The sequence below is a fragment of the Gadus chalcogrammus genome, chromosome 5, assembly GCF_026213295.1.
Source record: "Gadus chalcogrammus isolate NIFS_2021 chromosome 5, NIFS_Gcha_1.0, whole genome shotgun sequence".
In the NCBI taxonomy this organism is placed as follows: domain Eukaryota; kingdom Metazoa; phylum Chordata; class Actinopteri; order Gadiformes; family Gadidae; genus Gadus; species Gadus chalcogrammus.
Window position 1 is genome coordinate 21,743,431 of NC_079416.1, and position 13,550 is coordinate 21,756,980.

The 13,550-nt window shown below is 49.8% G+C and overlaps 2 protein-coding genes across 3 annotated transcripts in view; one reads left to right on the top strand and one right to left on the bottom strand.

Moving 5' to 3' along the window:
* LOC130382571 (transcription factor IIIB 90 kDa subunit-like) overlaps window positions 1-13,550 on the bottom strand; it is a 45,982-nt gene that overhangs the window by 26,867 nt on the left and 5,565 nt on the right. For both annotated transcript variants that reach the window (XM_056590399.1, XM_056590398.1), the window contains exons 3-6: window positions 10,697-10,771; window positions 8,679-8,852; window positions 8,035-8,066; window positions 5,461-5,533 (exon numbers count right to left, since the gene is read on the bottom strand). In XM_056590399.1, coding sequence (XP_056446374.1) covers window positions 5,461-5,533; window positions 8,035-8,066; window positions 8,679-8,852; window positions 10,697-10,771 — 354 coding nt within the window. The remainder of the gene's footprint in view (window positions 1-5,460; window positions 5,534-8,034; window positions 8,067-8,678; window positions 8,853-10,696; window positions 10,772-13,550) is intronic.
* Window positions 183-5,116, top strand: LOC130382572 (BTB/POZ domain-containing protein 6-B-like). The gene is made up of 4 exons (XM_056590401.1): window positions 183-1,208; window positions 1,493-1,583; window positions 2,139-2,257; window positions 2,806-5,116. The coding sequence occupies exons 1-4, from the start codon at window positions 790-792 to the stop codon at window positions 3,836-3,838; spliced, it is 1,662 nt and encodes a 553-aa protein (XP_056446376.1). The 5' UTR covers window positions 183-789; the 3' UTR covers window positions 3,839-5,116.

Sequence of the window (13,550 nt, forward strand, 5' to 3'; positions counted from 1 at the left end):
ATACAAACACTTTGTTAGCACAGCTTTCTGCCGGGAGGAGGAGCAGACAATACGAGCTCTGTTTGACAACGGGCGCCGCTCGTCGAGGAGGACAAGGGGGCAAGGAAGGGAACGGAGAAGAAAAGCCACGATTTGCATCTCCTGAATTTCACTGGAGCGCACTGACGCATTCTGCAGGAGGGGGGCGGGGCGTCGTGCTGCTGACGCCACCGCCCAGACCGGATCCCATTGGTCTAACGCCAGCTGGGCTTCAGTGGGGGGGATAGGAGCCAAAATAAAAAATAGAACAGACCTCAGTAAAAGAAAAAAAACGCCACTCCAGCACCAGCAGCGATTAAATCGGATTCCCATCACGGAGCGGACACATCCCGTATGAACGGAAGGACGTCGCTACTGCTTCTGCCGACGTTTACGCGTGTCGGAGGAAAACAAGGGTCGTTCATAACGGAGGATCGTATCAGCGCGGTGCCCGTCCGGATCACCGTTTCGCCGTAAAAAGGGAAACCACGGAAAGCTTCGCGGATCCCCTCCGTGGAGGAGATTAAAAAAGCGGTCCAAGGAAAAAGTGGTTTCCATTGAAGTTGGCGAAGGGACTCGGTCGCTCGGATATATCCCTATGACGCGCCGAGGCTTCCTCTTCCAATTGATCCGCGGTTAGTCAACTTTTTACGCGTTGTCTAGGCTGATCGGTTCCCCCCACACTCACACGTCAACACGGCTGAACCCGTCCCGGAGAGGAGAGCCACCGGTCAGCTGCGTTCCCCGGGACGGTAGGACGGAGGCGGGCCGATGCCCACAGCGGACTGCAGGCTCCTGCACCATGGCCGGATCATGAGGTGTCTCTCCTTCCTGCTCCTGCTTCCAGAAACGCTCAAGAAGAGGTCCAAGAAGAGCGGCACTAGCCTCCCGCTGTGCTACGAGCTGTTCTCCCTGTCGCTGGCGAAGAGGAAGAGGATGGCCGCCGAACTCCACAGCACCGCCAACAGCAACCTGGCGAACCAGCGCTCCACCAACAACACCTCCTCCACCACCACTACGGTGACGGCCGGGGACAAGCCCGAGAAAGACTCGCCGGTCAACCGGTCCTCGGCCACCCTGTCCTCCACCAACTCCTCCATCACCCCCTCCTCCTCCTCCCACCACAACATCAACAACAACAACCTGGACGCGCCGAGTTGGGCGTGCAGTCACCCGACTCTGCGGGAGAGGTAGGACAGAGGACTTCCACCAGATAGCCCATGTAGCCTTGTTGAATGTCCCTGGTCCCTCAATGAATGTCCCCCTTATTGAATGTCATGTCCCTCGTTTGTTTGACGAGAACGCCTTCGGCGCACAGATCGTCAATAAGACGACCTGTGTGCATGAGTCGATGAGGGCGAAGTGCAACACGCATGTTTAGTCCATCCATCATATCATAATAATAAGAAGTCACAGACGCCTTCAGTGTGAGAGGATTTGAGATCTGAGCCTCCATCTCCTCCTTCTTCTGCAGGAACGCGCTGATGTTCAACAACGAGCTGATGGCTGACGTTCACTTCATCGTGGGACCGTCCGGCGAGTCGAGACGGCTCCCGGCCCACAAGGTAAACCCAGCCCCGGTACTAGACCTCTTGTGGTTTGACGTCTATGGCAGTTCTGCGTGCGACGGGGTTAAATCGGGACGCAGACACCAATGAAAGGGTTTTCCTTGAAGGGATTCAGGGTCGACATGTGTTCTGCTGATTCCACGGAGTCATAGCTGTCCATCTTATTTTGGTATTGCCCTAGGGGTCCATCATAATTTTTTTTTTTTTGGTACACATAGTTAACCTCATAGCGTAATTGCCCAAGTCCTATTGGGATGGGAGAATAGAGTTCAGTTAGATATCATAATGTGGCCAAAATATGAATTAGGCAATTATGCAATGAGGCCAACGACATGTTACACCAGTGTTAGAACCAGTCATCACGTCAGTGGGTCAAATCACAGCAGGTTAAATTAACCTAATCCAATCCCAGTCCCTCCCAGTATATGAACCTAACCCCTTCCCTGTCTCCCAGTACATGAACCTAACCCCATCCCTGTCTCCCAGTACATGAGCCCAACCCCTCCCAGTCCCTTCCCAGTCCATGAACCTAAACCTCCTTCTCTCTCCCAGTACGTGCTGGCGGTGGGCAGCTCAGTGTTCGGCGCCATGTTCTACGGCGACCTGGCCGAGGAGTCGGGCGAGATCCACATCCCCGACGTGGAGCCCGCCGCCTTCCTCATCCTGCTCAAGTAAGCATGGCCGCCTCCCGGGAACGCTCCCGGGGCCGTTCCCGCCACGAGCGCAGCCGACGGGCCGCGCGGTGTCACTTCAAAGAGCGTTATCGCACACCCTCTAAAGCTCCGCCGGTGGCGTGCTGTAATTGCCCGTCCCCCCCGTCTCCTCCCCCCCTCATTGTTGGAACTTGAAACGCTTTTTATTATTTGCCAGCCGTCTTCATCCGTAGCGATCCACCCTTTGAAGAGGAGTGTAAAAATGCAGCGTTGCGGTTATAAATAGGTCGCTTTTGTTTAGTTGCTTGTTCGACAGAACAGGGCACCAGCGCTGTACAGCGTGTGCCTGCTGTCGTCTTCCTGTATCCAACCGGAACGTGGATACAGGGACGGACACACACACACACACACACACACACACACTGCCCGTGAGCAAGGCAAGGGCATTACTGCTGGAGTTGGTTCCCGGGCGCCTCACTACAGTGTGCCGGCCCCTGGCCCCTAGCGTAGGACTGAATGAACCCCGCCCCCCACCCCAGGGACTAACACACTGCCCCCCCCTCCAGGTACATGTACAGCGACGAGATCGACCTGGATGCCGACACCGTGCTCGCCACGCTCTACGCCGCCAAGAAGTACATGGTGGCGGCGCTGGCCCGCGCCTGCGTCACCTTCCTGGAGAGCAGCCTGGAGGCGCGCAACGCCTGCGTGCTGCTCTCCCAGAGCCGGCTGTTCGAGGAGCCCGAGCTGACCACGCGCTGCTGGGAGGTCATCGACGCCCAGGCCCTGCTCGCGCTGCGATCCGAGGGCTTCGGCGACATCGACCGGCCCACGCTGGAGGTGATCCTGCGGCGCGAGACCCTCAACGCCGCCGAGGCCGTGGTCTTCCAGGCCGCGCTGGGCTGGGCCGTGGCCGAGTGCCGGCGGCGGGGGGTGAGCCCCACGCCGGGGAACAAGCGCGAGGCGCTGGGCAAGGCGCTGTACCTGCTGCGGCTGCCCACCATGAGCCTGGAGGAGTTTGCGGACGGCGCGGCGCAGGCGGGCGTGCTGACGCTGGAGGAGACGCACGCCGTGTTCCTGTGGTACACGGCCGCCGTCAAGCCGCAGCTGGGCTTCCCGCTGGCGCCGCGGGCCGGCCTGGCGCCGCAGCACTGCCACCGCTTCCAGTCGTCGGCGTACCGCAGCAACCAGTGGCGCTACCGCGGCCGCTGCGACAGCATCCAGTTCGCCGCCGACCGCCGCGTCTTCGTCGCGGGCCTCGGCCTCTACGGCTCCAGCGGTGGCAAGGCCGAGTACGGCGTCCGCATCGAGCTGAAGCGGCAGGGCACCACGCTGGCGACGCGCAGCACAGCGTTCGTGTCCGACGGCTCCAGCGGGACCTTCCCGGTGTGGTTCGAGCACCCGGTGCAGGTGGAGCAGGACTCCTTCTACACCGTCAGCGTGGTGCTGGACGGCAACGAGCTCAGCTACTTCGGCCAGGAGGGCATGACCGAGGTGCAGTGCGGCAAGGTGACCTTCCAGTTCCAGTGCTCGTCGGACAGCACCAACGGCACCGGGGTGCAGGGGGGGCAGATCCCCGAGCTGGTCTTCTACGCCTGAGCCACTGGGACCCCATTGGGGGGGGTGGGAATCTGGAACACATTGCCGGACTCCACTCTTAAGCCTTTAAGTTCACGTAGCTTAACGACACTCAGTAGCGGCCCGCCTAGCGGCCTAGTTACTTCTCTCAGACACTATTTAATAAACGGTGAAGGAGCCATTTTATCCTATTTATTTTAACGTTATTATTTTTTAATTTAATTATTTTTGTTACATGAAATGGAGAAGGACGATGGCGCGCGTCAAGTGACCGGTCGTGCTGCTGAAGACTCCCCCGCTAGCGATGTGTTTGGTGTGTGGTGTTAGCCGCCGTCAGCCAGAGCTAGGTTCAGGGACGCTCGCCTCTCCGCGTCGAGCACGGAGCTTCTTGCGGCGGGATGGGAGCTAGGCTAAGCTAACGCCGCTCCATACAGCCTCCAGGAACCTCGGCGAGGGATGCCTTGTTGGGGTGCTGCTAGCCTGATGCTGTTAGCGCTATTAGCTCTGAAGGCTAATGTGATCGAGCCAAGCAGTGACCGTGGAAACTCCTCACGTCGGATTGGTGGAGGCTCTCGCACGCGGGCGATACCGCAGCCAATCGGGACGGGCCGCACAAGAAGCAACAATGCTCATGTTTAGGGTTTGAATTAACAGTGCAAATAAATAAGAGGAAGAATTCCCTGTAAACAAAAAACTAAAGTTGTTTTGCACCAGGGAGACGGACTCCGTAACGTTGCATCTTTTGTAAAAAAAACAACATTTGTTCAAACTGTTGGCAGCTTGATGCTGCTGAAACTGCTGTGTTCTAAATGCTTGTGACCCTGAGAAACATAAAGGTTATCACGTGACTGAGCCAGCGTTGTCCACTGCTCTTCATTTGGTCTGAACTCCTTTTGGAGGGACAACAGCGCCCTCTGTGTTCACCAGAGAGTACTACACTGCGGGAACGACCCCTCGTAGGTCAAATGTTATATCACAGTAGCGTATTTATGTAGCTTAAATCATAAACTAGACCAAGAACTTCTGTGATCTTATCATAGGAAATAAATGCAGCTGACGTCCAAATATAAAGATTGAGACAACCATTATCTTTATCTATGTGTTCAGACGGCCAGCAGAATGGCCATCCTACTCTATTAACTAGAGGGCTTAGTCTTTAAAAACGTAATTAAAGTTAAAATGAGATGTTAGCAGATTAACCATTCCCGTAGCTATTGTAAAGTACAGGGTGTTGTGAATAACTTGACCAGTAATAGTGGCATTGTGGGCTAAAAGTAATAGGAATTAGAGGGCGTCTGGGCTAACCCTAACAGTAATACTAAATAGAGGGAGTGTAGGCTAACAGTAATAGTAACTAGAGGGTGTGTAGGCTAGCCCTAACAGTAATACTAAATAGAGGGAGTGTAGGCTAACAGTAATAGTAACTAGAGCGTGTGTAGGCTAACCCTAACAGTAATAGTAACTAGAGGGTGTGTAGGCTAACAGTAATAGTAACTAGAGCGTGTGTAGGCTAACAGTAATAGTAACTAGAGCGTGTGTAGGCTAACAGTAATAGTAACTAGAGGGTGTGTAGGCTAGCCCTAACAGTAATACTAAATAGAGGGAGTGTGGGGTAACAGTAATAGTAAGCAGAGGGTCAGTACCTATGGCCGGGGCGTTGATGCAGAGCTCTCGGGCCAGGACCAGGAAGGTTCTCCCCAGGATGTACACGTTCACCTGCAGAGAGAAGAACCAGGAAGTCACGACACAATCACCATGACAGCCGGGCGACGACGGCGGTAAACCAGGCTGCTCTCTGTAGAGTTCCTGTTGGGTTCTCAGCGTTTAGTCTGTTTAAAAGTCTGCATCCTGAACCCCCCCCAAAAAAAACTCTACTATATAAACATCTGGTCAAGGGGGACGCTCAAACCCCTCTTCCTGGTTGTGACGTCATCAGTGTGTTCCCCCTTATCAAGGGGTTGAGGACTGATTCAGTGTTCCTGGAAGCCATCGGACCAGACCCAAAACCCACCCTGGCTAAACAGAGGCTGATCCCCAGGGTGATTCACACGTCATATTACACACACAACCGCTGGGAGACAAGTGTTTCATACGGGCAGGCAGTGGGAGGGGAGAAACCTTCCCCCAGGGAGAGGTCGTGAACCGTGGGTCGACTCTCGCCTGTCCCGCCCAGACCTCCACGGGGGGTCTCTCTGGTGTGGCTCCCGGGCCAGACGGACTCTCCCTCTCCCTGGGCCCGTCTGGAGCCACACGGCGCTATTCCTGGACGCCTTACAGAACGGGCGAACGCCGCAGTGGGCAGAATGTGGAGCGGGCGAAGACACCGCTGATCAGTCAATAGACTAGAGAGAAGAGACTGGACTAGAGACTAGAGGGTAGAAGAGACTAAAGACTGGCGACAAGAGACGGGAGACTAGAGACTAGATGAGATTAGTGACTCTACAGAAAAGGGACTACAGAGACTAGAACAGACAACTTGGTATTTTTCATGTGAAGCACTTTGTAACAGTTTGTGTAGTAAAGTAAAATTGCTAGATGAATACATCTTTACTGACGTAATGCATGGGGACCACATTCACTATTGACTATATAACTACAGACAAGAGTACAGAAAGATCAGAGCAGAGACACTACAGAGAGAGACCAGATACTACCCCAGACAGACTATAGACAGAGAGTGGAAAGACTACAGACAGACTACAGACTAGAAACTACCGCAGACGGACTACAGACGAGAGCAACCCGCCTCCGTGTAGAATCCTTGAGGTTCTTCAGGTCTGATCCTCACAACATGAACAACCAATAACGACTCACAAGTTGATGACTACACACGTCAGCATGGCTCACACAGGCACGAGGCATGACTGAGTGAGTGAGTGGGTGAATGAGTCATCAGACATTAAAGACAACATGACATTTCTACTCGTTTCTGTCAGGAAGTACAAGATCCCGTCTTGATGCATCATGGGAAATCAAATAGCCACCAGAACAGTGTGTCTGGGTGGTGAGTCCAATCAGACTTCACCGCAGGTCCAACCCCCCCCCCCCCCCCCCCCCCTTGACCACTCTCAGAGCCCCAGCCTCCCCCCTAGACCACCACCCGCCCCCCTCTCCCCCGACCACACCCTCCCACTGGATCACCGCCCCCTCCTGCAAAACCACTTCCTTACTGTTAATCCCAGGCAGGGTTGGGGGGGGGGGGGAGGGGGAGGGGGGGTGGAGTCCTCCACCAGGACAGCTGGCAGCATATAAATATCAACGTCCCACCAGCTGTGACGCAGGGAGAGGCACCCTCCCCCCCCCCCACTACACATCCTGACCCACTCTGTTGCTGCAGCCAATAAAACAGCCCACCAATCAGTGTGTGTGTGTGTGTGTGTGTGTGTGTGTGTGTGTGTGTGTGTGTGTGTGTGTGTGTGTGTGTGTGTGTGTGTGTGTGTGGTCTAAATTTACACACTCATACCTCAGCATGTGCACAGACGTGACACGCCCCCCACACACACACACACACATTCTCGGGGGTTAATAAAAGGCTTGAGACGACAGCGGGCGCGTCATCTAAATACTTTACGTTGTTCCTTCTGCTGCGGTGAAACATCTTGTTAGCAGGAACCCCTCACTTCAGTCAGGACCTCTCGGAGTAACAAGTCCCCGACAAGTCCCACCCCTCCTACACACTTAGTGTATGTTGTACGTCCTGGCACTTAATGTACGCACTTATTGTATGTGGTACTTAGTTACAGTACTTGTGTAGTGTCTTATCCTAGCTGTCTATGTTGGGTACGGGGAATGGGTTAACCTAGTAATTGTTAGTGCTTGGCACTTGCTTTTATTGACATCGTCACTGTACCGACAGATCGACTGTTGTTTCACCCTCTTCTGACAAATGTACTTATTGTGAGACGCTTTGGATAAAAGCGTCTGCTAAACGCCCTAAATGTAAATGCAAGTCAGATTGATCTTTCCCCGAGTCACCTGACCCTTGGCTGAACACACAGCTGGTTACAGGGGCCGTAACAAATCCACCACTCATCGTTTAGTGGAGTTAAATATTAACCTGGCATCATCCTTGCATATTTAATGATCGACATCTGTGGTCATCCTGGGTCCTGCCCCCCCCCCCCAACCCGAGGTGGAGTAGACCATAAAGCGCTGGGCGATGACAGGGTTATTATGGGAGGTATCGACTTTCTGGCGCGGTCGCCATGGTAACGTACCTGCACGATGTCACTGAGGTCCAGCAGCATGTCTGAGGGATGAGGCCGTTAAGGTCTCTCTCTCTCTCTCTCTCTCTCTCTCTCTCTCTCTCTCTCTCTCTCTCTCTCTCTCTCTCTCTCTCTCTCTCTCTCTCTCTCTCTCTCTCTCTCTCTCTCTCTCTCTCTCTCTCTCTCTCTCTCTCTCTCTCTCTCTCTCTCTCTCTCTCTCTCTCTCTCTCTCTCTCTCTCTCTCTCTCTCTCTCTCGGTGTGGACCATGCTCGCTCGCCCCAACACTCACAAGCACTGTAAAGGGGATCCAACGCTAACAGACTACTAACCATCACTAACCACCTGTATCTAACGCTAACCTACTGTATCAAACTAACCAACACTAACCTACTGTATCTAACTAACCAACACTAACCAACTGTATCTAACTAACCAACACTAACCTACTGTATCTAACTAACCTACTGTATCTAACTAACTAACCTACTGTATCTAACTAACCTACTGTATCTAACTAACTAACCTACTGTATCTAACTAACCAACACTAACCGACTGTATCTAACCAAGCAACGCTAACACACTGCATCTAACCGCTAATTACGGAACGCCTCCACCGGCGCCGGCGCGGCCGTGGCGACGGTAACCAAGGATACGGGGCGTGCCCTCAGTGCGGCAGACCAGGTAGAGGCAGGCGGCGACCACGTGGGCGGCGCGGCGGCCGTAGGTGAGCCGCTTGGACAGCGCCATCTTGTAGAAGTTGAAGGCCGTGTCCAGACAGTGCTGGTTCATCTGCAGCGAGCGGCCCAGGGTGGTGATGCTGTTCCTCGCTGGAGACACACACACGCACGCACGTTAATACACAACGCTACACACACGCTGCATACTAATACAAAGCACACACATTAATACACAAATACACAACACTACACACACGCTACATACTAATACAAAGTACACACATTAATACACAACACTACACACATGCTACATACTAATACAAAGTACACACATTAATACACAAATAATTAAAAAGGCACAATACACACACGATACATAACAATACACTCACACATATTGTGTGTTTGTGTATTATTGTGGGTATTCATTTGCGTATTATGTGTGTCTGTATATATGTATCATCCCTGTGTAGTATTAATGTGCGAGTGTATTGATATGTATCGTGTGTATTGTGTGTCATTTGTCTATTAATGCGTGTATTTTGTATTAATATGTAGCATGTGTGTAGTATTGTGTACAACCAAACAATTCACACAGTAATACACACCACACACAGACACAATTCCCACAGTAACACAGACACACAAACACCTGTGTGTGTGTGGGGATGTTATTACTCTGCGCAATAACTCACACACACACTTCCTCCCACCACAACAGTCATTCCAGGTGGAACAGAGGGAGGTCGCGACCTCCGTCTCTACTGACGACATCACGGCCAGATGTTTCCCCGGGAGGGAACGTCTGGAACCGTCGATGATGTCATCAGGCGAGGTGAGGGAGAAGGTTCTCGTAGGGGGCTGTGTGATCTCTACAGGGTGCCTCTCTGACACACACAAACTAGGAACCTTGATAATCAACTTAGGAACCTTGATAGCCCTCTAGGAGCCTTGATACATATCTAGGAACCTTGTTGCCCCACTAGGAAGGACACACACACACACACACACACACACACACACACACACACACACACACACACACACACACACACACACACACACACACACACACACACACACACACACACACACACACACACACACACACACACACACGGCTGCGTCCTATTAGGATCCCTTTAACCTCTCTAGGAACCTTGATATACCGCTCTAGGAACCTTGTTGCCACTGTAGGAACCTTGAAACCCCTCTAGGAACCTTGAAACCCCTCTAGGAACCTTGAAACCCCTCTAGGAACCTTGTTGCTACTGTAGGAACCTTGAAACCCCTCTAGGAACCTTGAAACCCCTCTAGGAACCTGAAGAGGTACGTATTGATGTCAATTGTACATGAATGAAGATACTATGTCATTAACATAAGCAGTAGCATAATAGCATAACAAATAAAAGCATAATGTCTAACAGATTGAGATGAGTCCCATCGTGCAGTTCTACGCAGACATTCTGTCAGAATGAGCCATGGAGGAGTGTGTTTCATGTGGTGGTGACTCGTGTGTAGTTCGTGAGAAGCAGGGATAGCTCCGAGTGTGAGACATAACGTGAGCACGAGGCTCTAGACAGATAAATATCTAGTTTTTCTTTCCTCCCTCCCTCCCTCCCTCCTTCCTTTTACACACAGTGATGCAAGCTCTCTCCCTCTCCCTCTGTCTCTCTCTCTCTCTCTCTCTCTCTCTCAACTCAGAGGCACAGCCAATGGAGACATTATAATGAATATAATTAATAATTAAGATGAATGTTAATTACAAGAGATTAATGAAAGATTAATGGAAGAAATTATCTTAATTAGAAGGTGAATCTTAATAACAACCGAAAGAGGAATTAAAAAACGGATGTTGATTAGAAGGTAATCAATATTAATCAGAAGAACATGAATATGATTAAGAAATAGCTTGCTAATATTCGAAAACAAGCAATCTTATCCCGACAGTAAGATGTAATGAGGGTGATTGGCGCCCCCTGCCGGGTATTTACCGTTACTGAGCGTCTGGGCGCGGGACTCTCTGCCGGTGTAGTACGCGTCTCCAAAGTTGGGATTCTTTCCTCCGCCTGCAGGGGGAGACACAGTTATATTGCAGCGTCAGGGGCGGATGGTGTATAGGGGCAATTTGGGCGACGCACTACCAACTGGGAGAAATTGTATCAAATTCCATCACAGCAAAAGTAGTTTTCAGTGTTCTAGACATATTATCTGTCCTTGTCAAATCAGAATCGTCAGATTCAAGTCGCGTTTCAAATGGTCCCGCCTCTCTGGGCGAATTCCTTGACGTGGAAAATCGCCCAAGGATTCTCCCATTGACTGTCATGTTAAAACTATTATTTTCGGAAAATGAGCCTTCAATGCATTTTGAATGGGGATTTGGGACTCGCCCTAACGTGCTTGCGTCATACGTCACTGAGCAAAGAGCGCGAAGGGATATCTTCGATCAAGTCACTTGCTAATTTCAACACGGTTGCTAATGTGTGCAATTCCGTTGCGTCTCTGAAAGAAGTTCCTTTTAGTCGACGATCCAATTCAGATAAATTGGCATTAAAACATTCAGGACCTCCAAGACTAAAATTAATTAAAAAAAGAGGTCGCACGTCGACATTCTGTACCAGAAGCTCCAGAAGAAGGGCATTTGATGCAGTCTTCATCAAAAGGGCCCTCGAGAGCTTCACAAGCAATGTGCAGACCATAAGGTAAGATAACATTTATATTATTTGATCCTTCTCAAAGTAAAGCTTTGTTATGAGAACATATGCATGAAAGGAGACTTTATTTGTGTTCTTTTTTATAATACATGTTCTTTTTTATAATATATTGCCAGTGGTGTAATCTAGCTTGCTTTACTCAGTGCTGGACATCCTGGTTAGGCGAAGCACAATGGATAGCTTAAAAAACAGTGTTTAACATTATGCATCCCTGCCCATTTTAAGTGGGTATACTCTCATGCCTTAAGTGTATCTTGAACAACCACACAAAAAATGTTGCCCATATTATATTGATATTTTATCGTATTTGTCTAAATGCATACTTGACTGTAGATAGATTTATGAGTGAAGTTACCAACACAATAGATAAAAAAGTATTTAACACTAACATTATGCATTCCTTCCCATTTTAAGTGGGTATGCTGACATCTTTTTACTGGATAAAGTGTGAACATGTGCATCACGTAGACTACAGTACTGTACACAGCTTAACAAACACATTATTGGTTTGTTTGCATTCAGAGACTCTGACCAGCTGCAAGAGCCATCAGGAACCGACAGACCAAGGACGGCTTTGACAGAAGAGGCGAAGCAGAGGCTGTCTGAAGAGGACTGCGACACCATCCTGGCTCACACCAAAGCGAGGTTCTCTTTCACTGTCCACCTTGTGAGTGCCACCTTAGTACAAGGAAATACGTTTGAAAGGTACTGCCATTCATTTCCTGCTGATGCTCTGAATGCCACTGTGAAGGCATATCCCACACTGAACAAGGCAAAGCTCAAGACGGAACTGTCTCTGATCTATGAGAATCCTGAATCAAGGCTTGCTGTGGTGCACTGGCACTGTACCAGGTTATCATGAGCTACAACCTCCAGGAGACATCCTCTGAGACTGCGAGTTTGTTGAACATTCTCATAACTACTCCTATGACAACAGCTGAAGCCGAGAGATGTTTCTCAACTTTGAAAATAATTAAGACATTCCTGTGAAATTCAATGGGCCAGGAACGTCTGAATGCACTGGCCATGCTCTCCATGGAGAGGGAACTAGTCCTCAACATGCGTTATTTCAATGAGAAAGTCATTGACCGCTTTTCTGCATTGAAAGAGAGACTAGCAAAGTTTCAGTACAAGTAATGTAGTCTCTGTCAGTGTCTCTCTCTCTCTCCGTCTCTCTCCGTCCTCTAGGCCAGTCACGATAACACATTTTTCTGGGCGATTAATTGCCCCAGAAATTATTGCGGTAAGCGATAATATTGCCGTTTTTCAACTAATATAATGATAAAGTACACCCTTTCGAAGATCAATAAACATATATTTTTAAAGAACACTGGAACTGGACGTCTGGAAGACATTTAAAATGTCCAGAATAAATTAACAAAACAACCAAAAACAAACTATTAACAAAAAATGCTCTTGAATAAAAACCAAACACCATCAAAAACAATAAATAAAATTGAAACACTAAATAAAAAGGATGTAAACACGGACCATGCATCAAGCTACGTCACTTGATGAGGGGGTTTACTCGTTGTGCCCTGTAATTATGAGCCGGAGCCTGATTTCAACCCGACATTTGTTACTTAGGCCTACCCTGCTAAATATATATAATATATATAAATATATATAATGCATGGAACGCCGGTCATTATCGTCTTATTTTCGATAATGACCGGCGACGTTCCATACATTATCCCGCTTATAACAAGGCTACTTGCCAAGACGAAAAAATAACTTCACATGGTGTGTCTTTTTACAATTCATTCGTTAGCAGCATTCATAGTGTTGATCAGCAGAGAAATAGTCTGCCAAAGACGTTGACGTTGCTTTGCAACCGAAGACGCTGGGGTTGACAAGTCACCGGACTACTATCTATACAAGTGAACGGAGCGTTCCACGGCATTGAGAAGACCCGTGTAATAAAGGCCTATAATATTTCTGTTTATGGCATAGATTTCTTCTCAGATTAGACCAATAAAGCAATGATTTAAAAAAAAAAGTGAATGGAAATTATTGCGGCCGGCAAAAAAATATCGCTCATTTTAATTTTTTCGCGCAATTAATTGATTTGTTGCATATCGCGACAGGCCTCCCCCCCCCCCCTTCCCCTGAGGATGGACACTGGGTTACAGCG